The sequence below is a fragment of the Desmodus rotundus genome, chromosome 2 (assembly GCF_022682495.2).
Source record: "Desmodus rotundus isolate HL8 chromosome 2, HLdesRot8A.1, whole genome shotgun sequence".
NCBI lineage: Eukaryota > Metazoa > Chordata > Mammalia > Chiroptera > Phyllostomidae > Desmodus > Desmodus rotundus.
Window position 1 is genome coordinate 105,890,969 of NC_071388.1, and position 21,583 is coordinate 105,912,551.

At 36.7% G+C, this 21,583-nt stretch overlaps 1 protein-coding gene and 1 pseudogene across 4 annotated transcripts in view; both read left to right on the forward strand.

Moving 5' to 3' along the window:
* The window catches only part of XRN1 (5'-3' exoribonuclease 1), a 168,167-nt gene that overhangs the window by 72,914 nt on the left and 73,670 nt on the right, over positions 1 to 21,583 (forward strand). For 2 of the 4 annotated variants that reach the window (XM_053918514.1, XM_053918515.2), the window contains exons 21-25: positions 4,925 to 5,087; positions 6,085 to 6,198; positions 8,020 to 8,118; positions 11,074 to 11,189; positions 11,699 to 11,845. In XM_053918514.1, coding sequence (XP_053774489.1) covers positions 4,925 to 5,087; positions 6,085 to 6,198; positions 8,020 to 8,118; positions 11,074 to 11,189; positions 11,699 to 11,845 — 639 coding nt within the window. Of the gene's footprint in view, positions 1 to 4,924; positions 5,088 to 6,084; positions 6,199 to 8,019; positions 8,119 to 11,073; positions 11,190 to 11,698; positions 11,846 to 21,583 lie in introns of those variants that run through there. The other 2 variants (XM_053918516.2, XR_008426157.2) reach the window with 2 other exon arrangements.
* On the forward strand, positions 8,126 to 11,064 carry LOC112320572 (large ribosomal subunit protein eL34-like; annotated as a pseudogene).

The window sequence follows — 21,583 nt, forward strand, 5'->3', positions numbered from 1 at the left end:
TGAGGGGCGAGGGGCGCCAGAGGCCGTGGCTGCTGCAGAGAGTTCTCCAACTAGCCGCTGAGTGCCTCTATTTTCTCTTTTTCTTTTGGAGAAATTCTTCCTATCGAAGCCCTCCTGGTCCAAAAAAGCACCTGGCGTCTCATGCAGCACAGCCTGACTCTCTCCCAAGAATCCTGCAGCAGACCCTGCACCCGGGCTGGGGCTTCAGCCGCCCTGGTCCCTGCGCAGGTCCCAAGGACCTTATTGTCCTTAGGCACTCTTCTTACCGTCAGATCTTTCAATGTCCTCTATCTTTGGTCTCCGATCTTCATATATGCTGGAATACCGTTGGCTGTTTGCTCTGGTCCTCAGATCAGCTAGGTGTTTCACTGGTGGTGAGGGGAAGTGGACTCTGCTCCCACCTGTCTCGCCGCCATCTTCCTCTCCAAACCCCTTGAATTTTTTCCATGTTAGGTACATATCTAAGATTAGAATTACTGCTTCATAGGATATGCTTAAGCTCAGTTTCGGTAAATACCACCAAAAAGATTTCTGCAAAGTTAGCACATCAGTTTATGTTCTTAGCAGTTTATAGGAATTTCCGTTTCTCTCTAACTTCATCAATACTTAGTACTATTGTCTCTTCCATTTTAGCCATTTTGATATAGTGGTATCTCATTTTGGTTTAATTCCTGTTCCTCTCACAACTAATAAAGTTGAACATCCTTTTATATTTGTTGTGGTCTCTTATATTTGAATATGCTCTTTTGTGAAATGCCTGTTCAATTGTTCTGCCCTTTTTGAATTGAATTGTTTACCTTTTTTATTTGTAATTTTTCTTATTTATCTTTGGTGTCATTCTCAATTTCAGGAAAAACCTGTGATTCCCTAAATATGATGATTGCTGTAGAGTTTTTTATTTTTAATATTCTTTATCAGATTATGGAAATTTGCTTTCATTCCTCCTAGTAGGTGAAATGTTTTTAATCATTAATTGGTGCTGATTTTATCAAAAAATTTTTCTGCTTCTGTGAAAATGATTATATGCCTGCTTTTTTTCTGTAATCTAGGTAATTCCATGGATTGAATTTCAAATATTAATATACCCCTGAATTCCTGTAATAAATCCCTTTGGCTGTGATATATTATCCTTTTTATATATAATTGGATTTAACTTGTTAAATTTTGTTGAGTATATTTGCATTTATTTTCCCAAAGGAGATTGGCCTATAATTTCCCTTTCTCGTACTGTCCTTGTCAGCTTTCATACCAAGAGTACCCATGTAATAACTTTTTAATGAAAGTGGTAGAAAAAAATCCCACTGAATGTTTACAAAATGGTACCAGAATGCTACACTTCAAAAGTTTGTTGGAAAACTGCTGTTTCTGGCCAAGACGATATGGCTTATTTCAGAACAACTCTACCATTAAGAACAAAACCATGCAAGCTGCTATGGAAAAATATACATACACTATATAATGTTATTTAACATATTGTACATACATTATATAGTATATATTATATAAAATATGTATTTATATATGAACATAATAAAAATAAAAATTATGATTGTTATAATGAGCCTAGTAGGTGGTCTGAATAGTAATAAGGACATACTAAAAATTGAATCAGTGGGCTAAAAGACCTGCTGAGGGATTCCATCAACACATAGTAGTAATCACTGTGAGATGAAAATAGTCAGGATTTCTTTTTTTTTTTTCCATTTTTTTGATATATTTATTGATTATGCTATTACAGTTGTCCCATTTCCGCCCCTTCACTCAACTCCATCCGGCCCACTCCCTCCCTCCCACATTCCCCCCCTATAGTTCATGTCCATGGGTCATACATATAAGTTCTTTGGCTTCTACATTTCCTACAGTATTATTACCCTCCCTCTGTCTATTTTCCACCTATCATTTATGCTACTTATTCCGTGTACCTTTCCCCCCTCTCTCCCTTCCCACTCCCCTGTTGATAACCCTCCATGTGATCTCCATTTCTGTGGTTCTGTTCCTGTTCTAGTTGTTTGCCTAGTTTGCTCTTGTTTTTGTTTTAGGTGTGGTCGTTAATAACTGTGAGCTTGCTGTCATTCTTACTGTTCATATTTTTTATCTTCTTTTTCTTAGGTAACTCCCTTTAACATTTCATATAATAAGGGCTTGGTGATGATGAACTTCTTTAACTTGACCTTATCTGAGAAGCACTTTATCTGCCCTTCCATTCTAAATGATAGCTTTGCTGGATAGAGCAATCTTGGATGTAGGTCCTTGCCTTTCATGACTTTGAATACTTCTTTCCAGCCCCTTCTTGCCTGTAAGGTCTCTTTGGAAAAATCAGCTGACAGTCTTATGGGAACTCCTTTGTAAGTAACTGTGTCTTTTTGTCTTGCTGCTTCTAAGATTCTCTCCTTCTGTTTCATCTTGGGGAATGTAATGATGATGTGCCTTGGTGTGTTCCTCCTTGGGTCCAGCTTCTTTGGGACTCTCTGAGCTTTCTGGACTTCCTGGAAGTCTATTTCCTTTGCCAGACTGGGGAAGTTCTCCTTCATTATTTGTTCAAATAAGTTTTCAATTTTTTGTTCTTCCTCTTCTCCTTCTGGCACCCCTATAATTCGGATGTTGGAACGTTTCAAGATGTCCTGGAGGTTCCTAAGCCTCTCCTCATTTTTCCAAATTCTTGTTTCTTCATTCTTTTCTGGTCGGCTGTTTCTTTCTTCCTTCTGGTCCACACGGTTGATTTGAGTCCCAGTTTCCTTTCCAGCACTATTGGTTCCCTGTACATTTTCCTTTGTTTCTCTTAGCATAGCCTTCGTTTTTTCATCTAGTTTTCGAACAAATTCAACCAATTCTGTGAGTGTCTTAATAACCAGTGTTTTGAACTGTGCATCCAATAGGTTGGCTATCTCTTCCTCGCTTAGTTGTATTTTTTCTGGAGCTTTGAAGTGTTCTGTCATTTGGGCCATTTTTGTGTGTGTGTGTGTTGGCACGTCTGTTACTTAAAGGGGCGGAGCCTTAGGTGTTCACCTGGGCGGGGTAACACTGGTAGCTGTGCTGTGACGCTGTATGTGGGGGAGGGGCCGAGAGGGAGCAATGGCACCTGCTCCACTCTCCACTGGATTTCAGCCACTCCCTCCACTACCCACAATCAAATTGGGCCCCTCTGGTGCTGGTTCCCGAGTGGGTGGGCTTGTGCACACTCTAGGCCCCTGTGGGTCTCTCCAACGACCTCTCCTGTGAGGCTGGGAGTCTCTCCTGCTGCCGCCCCAACCCCCATGGGCGTTTTCACTCAAAGATTTGAGGCTTTATTTCCCTGCGCTGGAGCCCTGGGTTACGCGATCTGCTTTGCTCCCCGCCATTCGTCCCAGTTTATCTGTGCCCGAATGCGGGGCCGCAGGGTCTGCTAGTGCTCGGACTGCCTGCCCTGTTCATCCCACACTCCGCCAGTCTCAGTCCCGCCAAGGCCACGCAAGTCCTCTCCGCCCGGGTGCCCGTCTCCGCCCCTCCTACCGGTCTGGATGAATGTTTCTTTTTTATCTACTTGGTGTCGGACTTCCTTGCCGTTTGATTTTCTGTCAGTTCTGGTTGTGCGATGAGGCGCAGTGTGTCTACGTACGCCGCCATCTTGGTTCTCCAAGATCATTTTATGTTTGATAAAATGTTTAATTTCAGATCATCAGCTTATTATAAAAGGATGTCACTCAGGAAGAGCCAGATGGCAGAGATGCATAGGGTGAGGTGTGGGGAAAGGGTGTGCAGCTTTCATGAAGGTGCCAAACTCCCCGCATTTCCACCAAGAAGCTTTCCAAAACCGCTCCTTTTGGGTTTTTATGGAGGATTCATTACATAGACATAATTCAGAATAGTCAGAATTTCTATCACCTCTCTAACAGGAGTTCCAGAGAGAAGAAATACAAAGGAGATAAGAACATATCCCTCAGATGAAGAATGACTATATCCTTAGATCAGGGGTCAGCAAAGTTTTACTCTAAATGCCTGGTAGTAAATATTTTAGGCTTTGTAGACCTTAACACTGTTTGTCCCAACTACTCGACTTTGTTGTTGTAGCATAAAAGCAGCCATAACAGTAAATAATGACTATGTTCCAGTAAAATTTTATTTACAGAAATAGGAGGCAGTCTGGAATTGCCTCAGGGCTGTAGTTTGCTGACCTTTACTTGAGCTTGAAAAGGCCCACTGAATGGCCCATCGACCTTTCTCTGTCTGGATTTACCTGTTCTGGATGACTCATATAAATGGAATCATATATGTGACTTTTAGTGTCTCGCTTGTTTCACTTGACATGGTTTTGAGGTTCATACACATTGTAGTGTGTATCAGTAATCATTTCTTTTTATGGCTGAATATGCCATTTATGGGTATACAACTTGGGGTTTTCCCTTCATCTGTTGGTGGACATTTGGACTGTTTCTACCTTCTTACTCTTCTGAGTAGTGCTGCTATGAGCATTTATATATAAATATTTAAGTATATATTTCTAGTTCTTTGGGTAGATATTTAGAAGTGGAATTGCTGGACAATATGGCAATTCTCTGTTTAAGTTTTTGAGGAACTGCCAAACTGTTTTACACAGTGACTGCATCGTTTTACTATCCCACCAGCAATATATGTGCTACAATTTCTCCACATCCTTTCCAACACTTGTTTTCTCTCCTACGGTGTAGCCTTCCTAGGGGTAAAAAACATAGGAGTTTTTTATAGCTCTGAGTTTTCGCATAATTTCACAGACATTGGGAGAGGTATCCACAGAGTAAAAAAAAAAGACTAATGCAAAAGTCTTAAGTTAGGTACTCAGAAGTGTTAGCGTGTTTGTTTAAAATTTATTTAAGTATTTAAATATGAGATGATGGTTGGGATGATGATTATCACCCTAAAATATACACACTCTCATACATATCTGTATTTTTTTTATTCTTTCCTTTAGCTACCTGAGAAGAAAAGGAATAATAATAAATGAAACATCTGCAGTTGTATATGCTCAATTACTCACAGGTCGTAAATATCAAATAAATCAAAATGGTGAAGTTCATCTAGAGAAACAGTGGTCAAAACAAGTTCTTCCTTTTGTTTATCAAGCTATTGTTAAGGTAAGTCTTCATCAGGTCTCAATTCTGTCTTAGTGTTCAGTGTCACACTGTGTAAAGAAAAGACTAATCAAATTAACATTTGTTTATGAATAGAAGAGTAAATAGAAGAGTAGAAGAGTAGCAGTGTTTAATGGAGACTATTATTTAATATAATTTGCAAAATATTGTTTGTTTTAAAAGGAGTGTTACTTACTCAAGAGACTTTGTGGTTCGGAACTTTTCTTTTTAATTTATTTTTAACTTAATCTCTAAAAGAAAAGTCCCAGTCTTAACTTACACCCTTGCATTTTTAGATTTTTATTCTCCAAAAAAAAAAAAAGCAAAAAAAATTTCCTTACATAAATTTGTAAATGGAAAAGGTTGCTGTGTTTGTAATCTTAGATATGGGATGGGGACAAAATTTTTTTTAAAGCATGTAATGATACCGTAATTGTGGGGAAACAGTCTAGTGATTAAGAGCACAGACTTCTTAGCTGTATGATCATGGGCAAGATTCACCCAATTTCTGTTCCTTAGTTTTGTCATCTGTGAAATGGGACTAATATGACCTGACTGGTGTGGCTCAGTAGATTAACTACTGGCCTGTGAACCAAAAGGTCACTGGTTCAATTCCCAGTCAGGGCACGTGTCTGGGTAGCAGACCAGGTCCCTAGTTGGGGACCTGTAAGAGGCAACTGATCAATGTTTTTCTCCCTCCCTTCCCCTCTCTCTAAAAATTAATAAATAAAATCTTTAAAAGAAAAATAAACTGGAGCAAATAATAGTCTCTGCCACAGAGAGTTGTCTTATGGACTAAATGAATTTATAAATATGTAACATACCTACAAGTTACCTGGCATATAAGCAGTCAATAAAGTTTAGTTACTAGTGTTGTTAGGTAGACAGTCTTTGAATTTGACATTTGTTTTCAACCATAATCCCACAAGAAAAAAACTTGGTGTGCAATCTGTAGAAGTCACGATTGTGGTGATATACTTTTATATTTCATTCTATATAGGACATCCGAGCTTTTGATTCCCGTTTCTCCAATATCAAAACATTGGATGACTTGTTTCCTCCAAGAAGTATGGTCTTTATGCTGGGAACCCCCTATTACGGCTGTGCTGGAGAAGTTAGTTCCTGTTATTGTTAATTAATTTTTTTTCTGATTTGAAGTTAATACAGTTCTTTAACTTCTCTTCATTTATTTATAAAATAAAAGGTGATACTGAAGGGGAAAAATAAGGATGAATTCTTCATCTAACTAATGAACATAGTATTTGGCTATATGTATTTTTAGTTTTGAGCAGGTTGGGGTTGGGAGGTGGAGAGAAAAAAGAATTCATATCCTGCTCTCTTTAGTGGTATATTGTGGTGGTACCTATAAATCGATTCTATAGTTATTTTAGATGTATTATTGGGTTGATGAATTTGTAAAGTCTTGATGTTTTGGGGCAGTCCAGTTCTCATGTGGAAAAAAGTACACGTAAATAGGCATGTATGCTGTCTGGCTCTATTCGCACCAAAGGATAAGAAGTAAAGACACTCTGGTAGCAGTGAACACATGTAATATCCAGACCTTGACCTGTAGTACCATATCCCACTAAAAAGAACAGGACTTCTTAGAGAAATGGTGGACTACAGGGCTGGGGCACGGCAGGTGTAAGATGAGCCTGAAACCTCTTGTTGTATCAGCAAGTAAGGAAGTGCTCAAAAGAATGATGGGAACACATCACGTCAAGTTTGGGACAAATTGATTATCAAAATAATTAAGTACAGTAATGAATTATAGATCATAGGTTGATAGGCAACAATCATCATTGGCAGCTAAATCGAGATAAAATTTTTGATCAGGAGTGGGGTATTTTCATTGTCTTGAAAGTGTTTTCCCGCAAACTGTTTATTAGTTTTGAGGGCAACAAATAACTGTAATTGTACAGTGAAGAAATTGAGCAACATCTTGATGTTATGATCAAAGTTAGTATTATGATGAGGGACAGATGAAAATATTCAGTGTATCTATCATGTATCTCCAGATGTGATTATTTAAGAAGCACACATCACCTATGCAGTATTCTGGCTCTGAGTAGTATATAACCTTAAGCTAATCACAAGGAAGCATCAGGGAAGTTGAAAATGCATAACCTTTTTTTTTTTGAGGCAGGGTGGAGAGGAAGGAATGAATTGTATTCTTCAAAATGTCAATGTTATGAAAGAGAGAAAAGGTCTGGATATATTCTAGGTTGAAGGAAGTTAAAGAGATATGACAGTTAAATACAATATCTGATCAAACCTGGATCCTGTAGTAGAGGGAGAAAGGAGTTTTTTTTATAAAGGACATTTTTAGGTCAACTGACAGAACAGGACTGTGGACAGTAGTTTAAAGTATTTTATCAATGTAAATTTTATACTTAATAATTATACTGTGATTATATAATAAAATATCCTAATTATTAGGAAATAGACACTGAAATATTCAGCGGTAAGCAGCACAGTACATGTAATATACCCTAAAAAGGTTCAGAAAAATAATTATGTATATTTAAATGCACATGCAGAGCACAAATGTTAACACAAGTAGAAGAAAATGTTATTAACAAGTAGGTTAATCTGGGTAAGTGTTATTCAGATGTTCTTTGACCTGTTTTTGCAACTTTTTAGTAGTTTGAAATTATTTGAAAGTTAAAAGTTAACTTAAAAAAAAGACTAGTTAACTTTTAATTATTTGCAAATTAAAAGTTAATTTAAAAAAAAGAGTGGTTAACAAGGTACAATGACTCAAATTTGCAGTTTAATCACATTCACTTATAAATTCCAAGAGAATTTCCACTCTCTAACTTTGTTGTCTGATTGTATCTCAGAAATAATAAAATGTTCAATTAAGTAGAAAAGTCAAGTAAATAAAATGTAGTGAAACAGACTAAAACATACTGTGATTCTTTTTGTCTGCAAGGTTCAGGATTCAGGGGACGTGATTACAGAAGGTAGGATTCGTGTGGTTTTCAGCATTCCATGTGAACCCAGTCTTGATGCTTTAATACAGAACCAGCACGTGAGTACTATATAGTCCATATTGTTTAATTCCAAATTGAGCTTTAAAAATATTAGACGGGTCCTGGCTGGTGTTGGTCAGTGGATTGAGTGCTGGCCTGCGAACCGACGGGTGGCTGGTTTGATAGTCAGGGCACGTGCCTGGGTTGCGGGCCAGGTGCCCAGTATGCGAAAAGCAAGAGATCGATCTCTCTCTGTGTCTCAATGTTTCTCTCCCTCTCTTTTTCCCTCTCATCCCCCTCTAAAAATAAATAAAATACTTAAAAAAAAATAAAAATAAATATATTAGAAGGATATTTTTGCTATCTTCTTTGAATTTATTGCAGATGTATTATTGAGTACTGATTAAAGTCCCTCAAAGTTACATCTAGGATTATTTAAAAATCAGTGTAAACTTTGTTCAGAACTTCATATAGGAAGAAATCACTGAAATCCCATTATTAGTCTATAATGGTTATTACAGGTTATTGCATTCAAGCTTTTAAGCAGCACATTGATTAGCATACCCTCTGGGAATAAACTTGGTTTTTTTCAATGTTTCATAATTAAAGCCTACATTTTTAGTTACAATGACAAATGGCCTTCCTATACAAATTAAATGTTGCTACTCAGCTAAAGACTAACAGCCCCTTGAGTAAATTAGGAAATTTCATGTAAGGTCATAGCATCCTTCCTCAAGACCTATTTCTCCAAAGATGTTTACTGGCCTCCTTTTACTTTTCCCTGTTAAAATAGGGGGAGGATGCTGGTATCTGTTATTTTTGCTTATTGATTGGATAATTAACGAAAAAAATTAATTCATAAGCAGCTGGCTCTTGGTGCTTTTATTTTCTCTAATGGTGAAATCTAAAGCTTTATATCCTGTGGGGTGAATTTAAGGCATCAGCATACCTATGAGGAAACTTTAGGGAAGGCAGAAAAGTTCCTAAAATCTTACCATCAGGCCTTTTTTAGAGGGAGAATCCAGAAAGCAGTCAGGAAACCAGGAGAGTGGCCCATTAGATAAAGAAGTTGGGGTTCTGTTCTGGAAGTCAGTGGAAGAACTTGTATTCGTTCCTTCATGCTTGGCTTTTTCTAGGAGCTTGCCCACTTCTAGTGTCCAGTGTTGCTAGGTGGGCCTTCTTCAAGATACTTTTTCTTTATGTACCTTTAACTTCTGTTGAAGCCTTCTTTCTCTTCCCGAATGTTCTCAGCTGTTTATTTTACATGTTCTAGGATATTTGTATGGTTTTAATTAATTTTGATTATACCATAACCCAGTATTTCTCAAGAGGAGTACTGTTGGTATTTTGGGCCGGACAATTATGTCCATTATCTTGCAGGACAGTTGACACCCTTGGCACTTGAACACCGAATTCTAGTAGCCTGTGCCAATTATTATAACCTAATGATTATTAGAAAAGTGGTACTACCTGTGATAGAGAACACCTACCTTAATTTTTACTATCTATTCTGGAAAGCATACTTGGTTTGTCTGTATTATTTCTAAATCTGATAAGGTTCTTGATGGAGAAACTGTGTCATATTCTTTACTAGTCTATTAATATATTTTAATAGTATCTTTATATTCAAGACCACTAAATATATTTGTCCATTTCGAAGTAATTGTAGCCATGATCATTAAAAAACTAATGGTGTCTGAATTAATTCCTTACCAATCTTATATATTGGTGATAAAATATCCTTATATTTGTATAAAATATTTATATAAATATATAATTCATGTAAATATAGTACACTTATTTGTATATTCATCAATATAAGTGTAGTACCTGAAATCCATATAAAATAAGTGTGTATCATTATGTACATATGTTAGAAGTATATGGTCCTCTTCCGGGAACAGCATTGTTAGGTATTCACAATGGTCCAGCGTTTGACATACTGTCCCATCGGAGGCTGTCCTACAGTACAGCCTCTAACAGAACTAGACTGTCCTGAACCTCTGGCAATAGAATTGTTTACCTTTATACCAAAAACGTTGGGAAAGCACCAAAATCTGCATGTGGTGTGTGCCCAGGCTGACTTTGTGGAGTTTGTGCTGTGAGACCTAAAGTTCTAATGAGGTTGTCTAAAATGAAAAAACATGTCAGCAGGGCCTGTGGTGGATCCATGTGTGCTAAATGTGTCTGTGACAGGATCAAGCGTGCTTTCCTTATTGAGGAGCAAAAAATTGTTGTGAAAGTATTGAAGGCACAAGCACAGAGTCAGAAAGCTAAATAAAAAAATGAAGCTTTTTTGAGTAATAAAAATAATGAAAAGGCCAAAAAAAAAAAAGTAGTATATGGTCACTTACAATACTTGGTGCTGGATTTTCAGGTTGCTTCCTGGTTAAAAATTACGTGATCTGCTATTTTTTTAAAAAATTGACAATCTGCATGATTTCTTTCCTTAAGATTACACTTTACTGACTGGTTAATTATAAACTCACACATACTTGTTACTTTCATGTGATCATAAATATTAGGGGAAACAGGTATTGTTTATATCCGTATATGAAGTATACTGTTAATTTTGTTCGGTAGCAGCTATTTTGATGACATACTGATGTTTTCTTGATTATAGTAATTATCAAGGCCTCATTTTGTCCCAGGTACTTTACTAAGCCCTACTTGGAATATAAAAATTAATTTTTTTAAATATTCTTAACTGCAGTGTTTACCACGTGGTATTTAAAGTAGAGTTTATTTCTTGAGACAGGTTCACAAACTGTATATTTCCTCTTCCTTTTACCGGCCCTTGGGAATTCTATCCTTAAGGAGGAGGAAGAGCAGAGAAATTCTGCCTACAGATCCTTTAAAAAGAAAGGAAAGTGATCACTTACTTTTGAGAATTTTTATATAGCCACAGTTGAATGACTAATCTTGTCTTGGTTACCTCCAAACTTTAACCATAAAGAAATAACATTGAATGCTTTGTGTTTCTGTAATTGACTTTTTTGTTTTTATATTTAAAGAAATATTCTATAAAGTACAACCCAGGATATGTGTTGGCCAGTCGCCTTGGAGTGAGTGGATACCTTGTTTCAAGGTTCACAGGAAGTATTTTTATTGGAAGAGGATCTAGGAGAAAGTAAGTTTATGTTAAAGAAATTTACTTAAAAGTGACAGAAAAAATTGAATGATAAAGATAAAATGGTTAATATTTCCGTATATATTTACTCTCATTAATTGCTCTGACTTGTCCTTAAAAATTATGCATAAAATCCTCTGTTGGTAATAGGTTATCTAAATGACACATGTTATCAGTGGTTGAAAAGACAATTGTTATTTTTAGCAGCTAACAAATTGAACCTTGAAATAAGGTATCAAGGTGTGTGTGAATCTCAATAATATACTTCCCTGCATTTTCTTATTTCACTCTCCTGTCTAATTACATAATATATGTTAACTGTTCATGCTTTGTGAACTTGGATTTTGAAGTCTTTCCTCTATTTTTTTTTATCACTGCTACTTTGGAAATAGCTGTGATAATTAAAATACAGAAGACAAAACTAAGTTTTTCTAAGAATTGAAAGCAAAACTTTCTGTTCTTTAAACAAGATTTTAAAACGTGTATGTGTATGTGTGGTTTAAATTTAGCCCTCATGGAGACCATAAAGCAAATGTGGGTTTGAATCTCAAGTTCAACAAAAAAAATGAAGAGGTACCTGGATATACAAAGAAAGTTGGAAATGAATGGATGTATTCATCTGCTGCAGAACAGCTTCTTGCAGAGTACATAGAGAGGTAAGTGCCGAATAAGATGCTACTGGGCATCCAGAAACATAGGAATGAAATAATAACTTTGCCTTACTGATAGCAATTTCAGAGGAAAAATGTTTCTTTTAGGAAAATTTGACATGTATTACATACAAATATTTTTTGGCATTGGCAGAGATTTATTTATTTTAATTTAAAAAGTTTTTAAAATTACAGTTGACATACAGTACTGTTAGAGTCAGATATGCAACATAGTGATTAGACATTTATATAACTTTCAAAGTGATTACCCCAAAAAGTCTAGTACCCACTTGACACTATACATACTTTCACAATTATATTGACTATATTCCCTATGCTGTATTTTGTATCCTCGAGGCTATTTTCATAACTGCCAACTTGTATTTCTTCATACCTTCTGTCTTTTTCATCCATACCCACAATACCCTTGTCATTTGGCAGCCATCAAAATGTTCTCTGTATGTATAAGTTTGTTTGTTTTACTTGTTTATTTTATGTCCTAGATTCTACATACAAGAGAAGTCATGCGGTATTTGTCTTTCTCTGTGTGACTTGTGTCATTTAGTATAATACCCTGTAGGTCCATCCATACTGTTGCAAACGGTGAGATGTCATGCTTTTTTATGGCTGAGTAATATTCTACACTGTATATGTACCACATCTTTTTTATCCATTTTCTATCGATGGACACTTAGTTTGCTTCCATATCTTGGCTATGGAAAATAATGCTACATTGATTATAGAGGTGCATATGTCTTTTTGAATTAGTGTTTTAGATTTCTTCAAATACTCAGAAATGGGATTGCTAAGTCACATAGTAGTTAACTTTTTGAGGAACCTCTGTACTCTTCTCCATAGTGGCTGCACCATTTATAATCATACCACCAGTGCTCAAAAGTTCCCTTTTCTCCATTCTGACAGTTGTGAGGTGATACCTCATTGTGGTTTTAATTTGCATTTCTGTGACGATTAGTGATGTGGAAAAACTTTTTATATGTTTATTGACAATTAATATGTCTTCATTGGAGAAGTATCTCTTCAGCTCCTCTGTACTATTAAAAATTGGGTTGTTTGGGTTTTTTGGTGTTAAAATGTGTGAGTTCTTCATAAATTTTGCATATTAACCCCCTATTGGATGTATCTTGGCAAATATCTTCTTCCATTCGACAGGTTATCTTTTTGTTATTTGACGATTTTTTTCCTCTGTGAAAAAACTTTTTAGTTTGATGTTGTCTCATTTGTTTATTTTTTCTTTTGTTTCCCTTTCTTGGGAGAGGTACTAAAAAAAACCATTAGTGGGAGTGATGTGAAAGATTTTACTACCTGTTTTCTTCTAAGAGTTTTATGGTATTCACTCTTAAATTTCAGTCTCTAATGCACTTTGAGTTTATTTTTCTACGTGGTGTAAAAGGTGGTATGGTTTCTTTTTTTTTTTATTTGCATTTATCTGTCCAGTGTTCTCAGCACCATTTATTTAAGAGATTGTCTTTATCACATTGTATAAACTTGTCTTGTTTGTCTTCTTTTTGAGAATGTGTGAAAAAAATCTTTTTCTTGTTTGAGAAACCTACCAAGTCATTAATTGTTATTGTTAGTGAATCCTTAATAAAGCAACCAACAGACAGGTACTCTTCTGTTCCCAGTTTAACGAAGTGCAGATTTCTACACAATTACCAACGTACTAAAAATAACATTGATCGGATTTGGTATTCTTATTTACTCATCTTTCCAATACCAACATCGTTTTATGTTGGCAGTATCAGGGCAGGAGCCATTAGTTACCTAAACCATTCCCGGGGCACGGAACTCCCCATTTGCTTGGTTCCCACCCTGCTTCTAACCCTGTTAGAAGTGCTTTTCAACCACAGCAGTCGCCCAGGAGCAGGTCTAGCCAAATGACTACTTGAGCCCTTGTTTTGAGGGAACAGCAGATTGGAATTCTGGTTTGGCGACCGGGACAGTGAGCTGGGACTTTAGGAACCCTGCCAGCCCACTCACTACCCCATCCCAGCACCAACCAGAAGGGACAGGTGAAAGGCCAACACTGTCCTTCAGCAACTGTGTGCTCCGTGTCTTTGTATAAGTCTTTATATCACCGCCCAATGATACGTTTCACAGTTTCCCTTGTAATTCTAGACACAAAGTACATTTGTTGTGAGCAATGATTTCAAAAAAAGGAATTGAAGTATTTGGAACCAAAGGGAGACAGAAATTGTTAAAAGATACAAAGTTTCACAGTTGCGATATTATTTTGAGCAAATTATTAGTTTTCTACCCATGAGGTAAGCATCTCAAGGATGAATCAAGATTGCTGCGAGCAGCAGGAAAGTAGAAAGGTTTGCTCAGATTCTAAATTGGGGTGGCGGGATGGTATCTGGAAAGACTTGTGAGTAAATAAAACTACAGAAAGTCCCTGCCTCAAAGGAGGAAGCACTATCTTAGATTAAGGAGTTTATAGCAATGCCTCTCAAACTGCAGTAGGATTTTACAGTCGTGCTTCCTAATGTGTGGTTCCTGGGTTGCTGGGGTGGAGATAAAGAAATGAAGATTGAGAAAATTGTGTAGCAGTTCTGCAGACTAATTGTATAATTATTAACCTTAATAAAACATTTGGGATTTTATTTTATATGCATTTTCCCCTAGAAAGTTGTTTTAATTGTCTTTAAAAAATGAAAAAAAACTTCAATTACAGTTCACATTCAATATTATATTACCCTCAGGTGTACAGTCAGTGTTTAGACATTTATATAACTTCTGAAGTGATCCCCTTGATAAGTCTGCAACTCACCTGACATCATACACAGTTATTGCAATATTATTGATTATATTCTCTGTGTTGTACTTTATAGCCCTATGACTATTATTTAACTACCAATTTGTACTTCTTAATCCCTTCACATTTTTACCCAGCCTCCCTAGTCCCCTCCCATCTGGCAGCCATCATTTTGTTCTCCATACCTATAAGTTTGTTTCTGTTTTCTTAGTTCATTTATTTTATTTTTTAATTAAAAAAAATTTTTACTGTATTTTTTTCCAGTACCTCCCCTCCCCTTATATGACCCTCCAAAAAGCCAAATTGTTGTCCATGTCCATGAGCCCTTTTTCCTTTTTGCTTGATCCCTCCACCTCTAACCTCCTGGCTCCTCCTTACTGTCATCCTGCTCTCTGCCTATGAGTCTGTGTCTGTTTTCCTTGTTAGTTCAGTTTGTTCATTAGATTCCACATATGAGTGAAATCGTATGGTATTTGGCTTTTTCTCTCTGACTTATTTGCATAAAACCATCTAGGCCCATCAGTACTGTTACAAATGGTAAGAGTTCATTCTTTTTTAAGGCCAAGTAATATTCCACTGTGCATTTATATGTAGTGTGTGTGTGTGTATACACACCCACATACCACAGCTTTTTATCCACTCATCTATTGATAGGCACTTGGGTTTCATCCATATCTTGGCAATTCTAAGTAATGCTGCAATGAATATAGGAATTAATTTATATTTTCAAATTAGTGTGTAGGGTTGTACCCAGAAGTGGGATTTTTGGGTTTTACAGTTGTTTTTGTTTTTTAATTTTCTGGCTATTACTCCATACAGTTTTCCATCGTGCCATACCAGTTTGCAATCTCCAAGTCCTTGCCAACAAGGACTTGGTTGGTGGTTTATTGATGATAGCCATTCTGACAGGTGTGAGGTGATACCTCATTTTAGTTTTAATTTGCATCTCTCTGATGGTAGTGACATTGAACATCTTTTCACATGTCAGTGGGCCATCTGTGTTTCCTCTTTGGAGAAATGTCTGTTCGGGTTCTGTGCCAATTTTTAAATCAGATTGTTTCTCTTTTTGGTGTTAAGTTGTATGAGTTCTTAAATACTTTGGATGTTAACTCCTACCATTGGTGAATATCTTCTTTCTTTTAGTTGGTTCTCTTTTTGTTTTGTTGATAGTTTCCCTGTGCAAAGACTTTAGTTTGATGTAGTCCCATTTATTTGTTTGTTTTTGTTTCCTTTGCCTGAGGAGATGTATTCCAAAGAATATTACTATGAACTATGTCAGAGAGTTTACTGCTTATGGTTTCTTCAAGGAGTTTTGTAGTTTTAGTTATTATATTTAAATCCTCAGTCCATTCTGAGTTTATTTTTTTATCTGGTTTAAGAAAATGGCGTAGTTTCAATTTTTTGCATGCATCTGTCCCATTTTCCTAACACCATTTTTTGAAGAGACTGTTTTTATCCTGTTGTATATTCTTGCCTTGTTTGTCTTAGATTAATTGACCTTATAGGCCTGGGTTTATTCCTGGGTTATCTATTCTACTCCATTGGCCTATGTGTCTGTTTTTACACCAGTACCATGCTGTTTTGATGATTATAGCCTTATAGTATAGTTTCATACCAGGTAGTATGATACCTTCAACTTTGTTCTTCTTTCTCAAGATTGCTTTGGCAAGGTCTTTTGTGGTTTCATATAAATTTTACAGTTATTTGTTGTAGTTCTATGAGAAATGTCATTGGTATTTTAATGGGAATTGCACTGATTCTGTAGATTGCTTTGGGTAGTATGAACATTTTAATAATGTTAATTCTTCCAATCCATGACAATGGTATATGCTTCCATTTATCTCTATCTTTAGTTTCTTTCTTCAGTGTCATAGTTTTTAAGAACAGGTCTGTTGTAGCTTGGTTAAATTTATTCCTAGGTGTTTTATTTTCTTATGCAGTTGTAAATGGGATTTTCTTAATTTCACTTCCTAATTGTTCATTATTGGAGTATTAAAATACAACCAATTTCTGAATATTAATTTTGTATCCTGCTAACTTGCTGAATTCACTTATCAGTTCTAATAGTTTTTTGGTAGAATCTTTAGTATTCTGTACATATAACATCATGTCTTCTGCAAATAATGACAGTTTTTACTTTTTCTTTACCAGTTTGGATGCCTTTTATTTCTTTTCCTTGTCTGATTGCTGTGGTTAGGACTTCCAATACTATGTTGAATAGAAGTTGTAACAGTCAACAACATTTTCTTGTTCCTTATCATTAGAAAAACTGTTTAACTTCTTCCTCGTTGCGTATGTTGTTAGCTGTGGGTTTGTCATATATGGCCTTAGTTGTGTTGAAATATGATTTCTGTATTCCTACTTGTTGAGAGTTCTTATAAATGGATGGTGGCTTTTGCCAAATCCTTTTCTGCATCTATTCATATGATCATGTAAGTTTTATCCTTTATTTTGTTTTTGTGGTGTATCACATTAATTGATTTGCACATCTTGAATCATCCCTGCATTCCATAAATCCCATTTGATTTGTAGTGTATGATATGGTCTTTTTAATGTATTGCTGAATTTGTTTTGCTGATATTTTGTTGAGACTTTTTGTGTCTATGTTCATCACGGATATAGGCCTATAATCTATTTTTCTAGTGTCTTTGTGTAGTTTTGAAATGAGAGTAATGCTATGAAATGAGCTTGGGAGGCTTCTCCCCTCTTCAATTTTGAATAATTTGAGTAGGATAGGTGTTAATTTTTTTCCGAATGTTTGGTAAAACTTGCCTGTGAAGCCATCAGTTTAGGACTTTTGTTTCTTGGAAGATTTTGATTACTGATTCGATTTCATAGGTCATAGATTTGGATTTTCTGGTTCATCTTGCTTTGTCTTAGAAGATTGTATGTTTCTAGGAATTTATTTATTTTTTCCAGGTTTGTTGGCATATAACTGTTCACAGTATTTTCCTATAATCCTTTGTATTTGCTGTCAATTGTTACTTCTTTTTTTTCAATTCTCATATTATTTGGTTCTTTTGTTTCTCATGACTTTGGTGAAAGTGTTATCAGTCTTGTTTATCTCTGCAAAAAACTGGCTGTTGCTTTATCTTTTGTATTGTTTTTAGATACAAATTTGTTTATTTCTGCTCTGATCTTTATTGTTTTTCTCTTCTGCTTAATTTGTGCTTCATCTGTTTTTTTCTGGTTCCTTTAGGTGTAAGGTTAGATTGTTTATTTGCGATTTTTTAAATCTTGAGATAGGCATGTATTGCTATAAATTTCTGTGTTTAGCTGCTTTGGCTATGACCTATAGATTTTGACTTGTATTTTTATTACCATTCCTCATGATACTTTTGATGTCTTCTTTGATTCCTTTGTTAACCCAGTGATTGTTTTGTAGCATGTTACTTAGTCTCTATGTGTGTTTACGTTTCAGTTTTCTTAATTAATTTCTAGTTTTATACCACTGTGATTCGAAAAGATGCTTGGTATAGTTTAATTCTTCTTAAATTTATTGAGACTTTTACTGTGATCTAACATGTGATGTATTCTGGAAAATGTTCCATGTGTGTTTGAAAAGAGTGTATATTCTGCTGCTTTAGGTTGAAATGTTCTAGAAGTATTAATCAAGTCCATCTGGTCTAATCTGCCATTTAAGGCCACTGTTCCCTTGTTGATTTTCTGTCTGGATGTGATATATCCATTGATGTCAGTGGAGTGCTTAATGCCCCTAATGTGACTTTATTATTGATTATCTCTCCCTTTATGTCCATCAATATTTGCTTTATATATTTACTTGCTAATATGTTAGATACGGAAATGTTACAGGGATTATATCCTGTTGGATTGATCCCTTTGTCATTATGAAATGTCATTCTTTGTCTCTTGATACAGACTTTTTTTCAAAGTCTATTTGTCCGATATAAGTATTGCTACCACAGCTTTGTTTTTTATTCCCATTTGCATGGAATATCTTCTTCCATTCCTTTACTTTCATTCTCTGTGTGTCTTTCAATTTGAAGTGGGTCTCTTGTAGACATTTTTTTTATTCACCCTATGTCTTTTGATTGGAGCATTTAATCCATTGACATTTAAAGTGATTCTTGGTAGATAACATAGTTTTTGCCATTTTATTATTCATATTTTTTATATTTTTGTTGTTCTCTTTTTTTTAAATCTTTACCTGATGTTATATTTATTGACCCTTCAGAGTGAGAGAAAGTGAGAGAGGGAGAGGGAGGAGAGAGAGACAGAGACAGAAACAGAGAGAAACATTGATTGATTGCCTCCCATACACACCCTGATTGGGAATCAGACCCACAAACTATGTATGTACCCTGACCAGGAATCGAACCCACAACTTTTAATTTATGGGATGACCCTCTAACCAACTGAGCCACCCTGTGAGGGCTGTTTTTTTTCCAATTTTTAAAAATATGTTTACTGCTTTTAGAGAGAGAGAAACATCAGTTGGTTGCCTCCCATATGCACCCCGACTGGGGATTGAACCCACAACCTAGGCATGTGCCCTGACCGGGAATCAAATTCCCAACCTTCCAGTGCACAGACAACACTCTAATCAACTGTGTCACACTGGCCAGAGCAGTTGTTGGGTTTTTGGGTTGTTTTTTTTTTTTTTTTTTTTTTTTTTTTTTAAGAACTCTCTTTATCGTTTTTGTGATACTGGTTTGGTGGTGGTGAACTCCTCTTTTCTGGGAAGCTCTTTATCTGCCCTTCAGTTCTAAACGGTAGTCTTTCTGTGTTGAGTAATCTTGCTTATGTTCTTGCTTTTCATCACTTTCATCCCTTGTGGCCTGCAAAGTTTCTGTTGAGAAATTAGCTGACTGTCTTATGGGAGGGAGCTGCTCCCTTGTAATAACTAGCTGCTTTTAAGATTTTTCTCTGTCCTTAACCCTTGGCATTTTAACTGCGATGTGTCTTCATGTAGGTCTCTTTGAGGTCATCTTGTTTGGGACTCCCTGTGCTTCCTGGACTTCTATGTCTATTTTCTTCACCAGATTAGGGAAGTTTTTGGTCATTTTTCTTTAAATAGGTTTTTATTCCCTTATTCTTTATGTTCTCCTTCTGGTTTACATATGGTGTGAGTGTGCTTTATATTGTTCCCAAGTTCCCTTAAACTATCCTTGTGGGGGTTTTTTTTTCTGTTTTGTCTTCTGATGTGTGTTTTCTGTTACCTTGTCTTTCAAATTGCTGATTTGATCCTTTGCTTCTTCTAATCTGCAGTTGATTCCATCTAATGTATGCCCATTTCAGTTATTGTAGTCTTCATTTCTGACTGGTTCTTTTCTAAGTTTCATATCCTTTGTTAAAGTTTTCACTGATTTCATCTGCTCTCCTAAGTTCATTGTCCATCCTTATTACAAGTGTGTTGAACCCTGCTTATCTCCATTTCATTTAGTTCTTTTTCTAGAGTTTTGTCTGGTTCTTTATTTGGACCATATTTCTTTGTTTCCTCATTTTGGCTGCTTCCCTGTGCTTGTTTCTGTATATTAATTAGATGTTCTACATCTCCTGGTCTTGGGAGAGGGACCTCATTAATAGGCATCCTGTGGGGCCCAGTAGTGCAATCTCCATCATCACCCTAGCTCCGTGCACCAGGGGATTTTCTTGCTTGAGCTGTTTGTGCCCTTTTGCTGTAGCTGACTCATGATTGCTGTTGCAATGTCAGTAGGTGGGATTGACCCTCAGGCTGACTAGCTGTGAAGAATGCCCTGACTAGGATGGACAAGCTGCTGTGCAGGGGCTGACTCTAAGGACTGGGATTTACTGTAGTGGTGCTCTGGTGCCTGCCTAGTTCACTCTTTGAATATGTCATTTGTGGGTGATTAGGTGGTGCTCTGGTGTTGTCTGAAGCCAGCCAACAGGTGTGTTGGTTCTGGGGCCTCTTGGGAAGTGCTGCGGTGCTGGCCAAGGCCAGCTGATTTTGTGTTACTGGAGCTGAAAAAGGTTCTAGCCTGCTGCAAATTGGTGGGGGGGAGGGGTCTCAGGGAATCACCAGGGCAGGAGCCAACTGCATTACCCAAGTCAATGGTTGTTCAGATTTGGTGCCCACCTGCTGCCTGTGTGGGGATATGACTCAGCAAAGGAACAATGGCTCCTGTGAGCACTTTAGCCTGTGCCTTTGGGCTGGGTGAGGGGATAGATCAGCAAAGGTACAGTGGCATCTGTCAGCATGTGTCTGGGAGAGAGCTGTTGGGACCAGAGAATTCAGTTCTTTTCTGTATCTCCCTGGTACCTTTTGAGTTGTTGCCACAGCGCTGAAGCTCAGAGCAAGGCCATTAGCCAATAAGTCTGTGTGTGGGCCCTTTAAGAGAAATGCCTTGGACTCCAGAAGCCCTCCATCTCAGTCAGCCACTACCTCTGGTGGTTTTCACAGACTACTCTTTCTGGCACTTGGTCCTGATCTGTGAGCCCAGTTTGGGGCTGGGACCTTTCACTTCTTAAGGAGGACCTCTGCAGCTGAGATATCCCTCTGGGTTTTTATCAGCCACATGTGGGTGTGGTACCAGCTCATTCTGTGTCTCCACCCCTCCTACCAGTCTCCTCATGGCTTCTTCATATCCTTACGCAACTTCTGTAGCTAGTCTTTAGGCAATTCTCATTGTTGATTGTTCTACAGTTCAGTTGCAATTTTTCAATTGTCATGGGAGGAGGTAAACACAGTTTTTACCTAATTCACTATCTTGACTAGAAGCACACATGTAAACTTAATTGTGTCATGGAGTTCCTTAGCCATAGGCTAAAATAGAGTGGAAAAATACTGTACTTATGTTATTTTAAATGAAAAAGGATGATGAGAATTGGCCTCTTTTTAATTAAAATTTTCCTTAACTTGCTATCCTAAATTATTCACTAGTCAGCATGTCTGTGCAAGGGCAGAGGATTGGTTTGGGTAAGTAGAACAACTGTTGGCACACTAGATTCTCCTGAGTCTCAAATTTCCAGCCAGACAGTAGATTACTGTC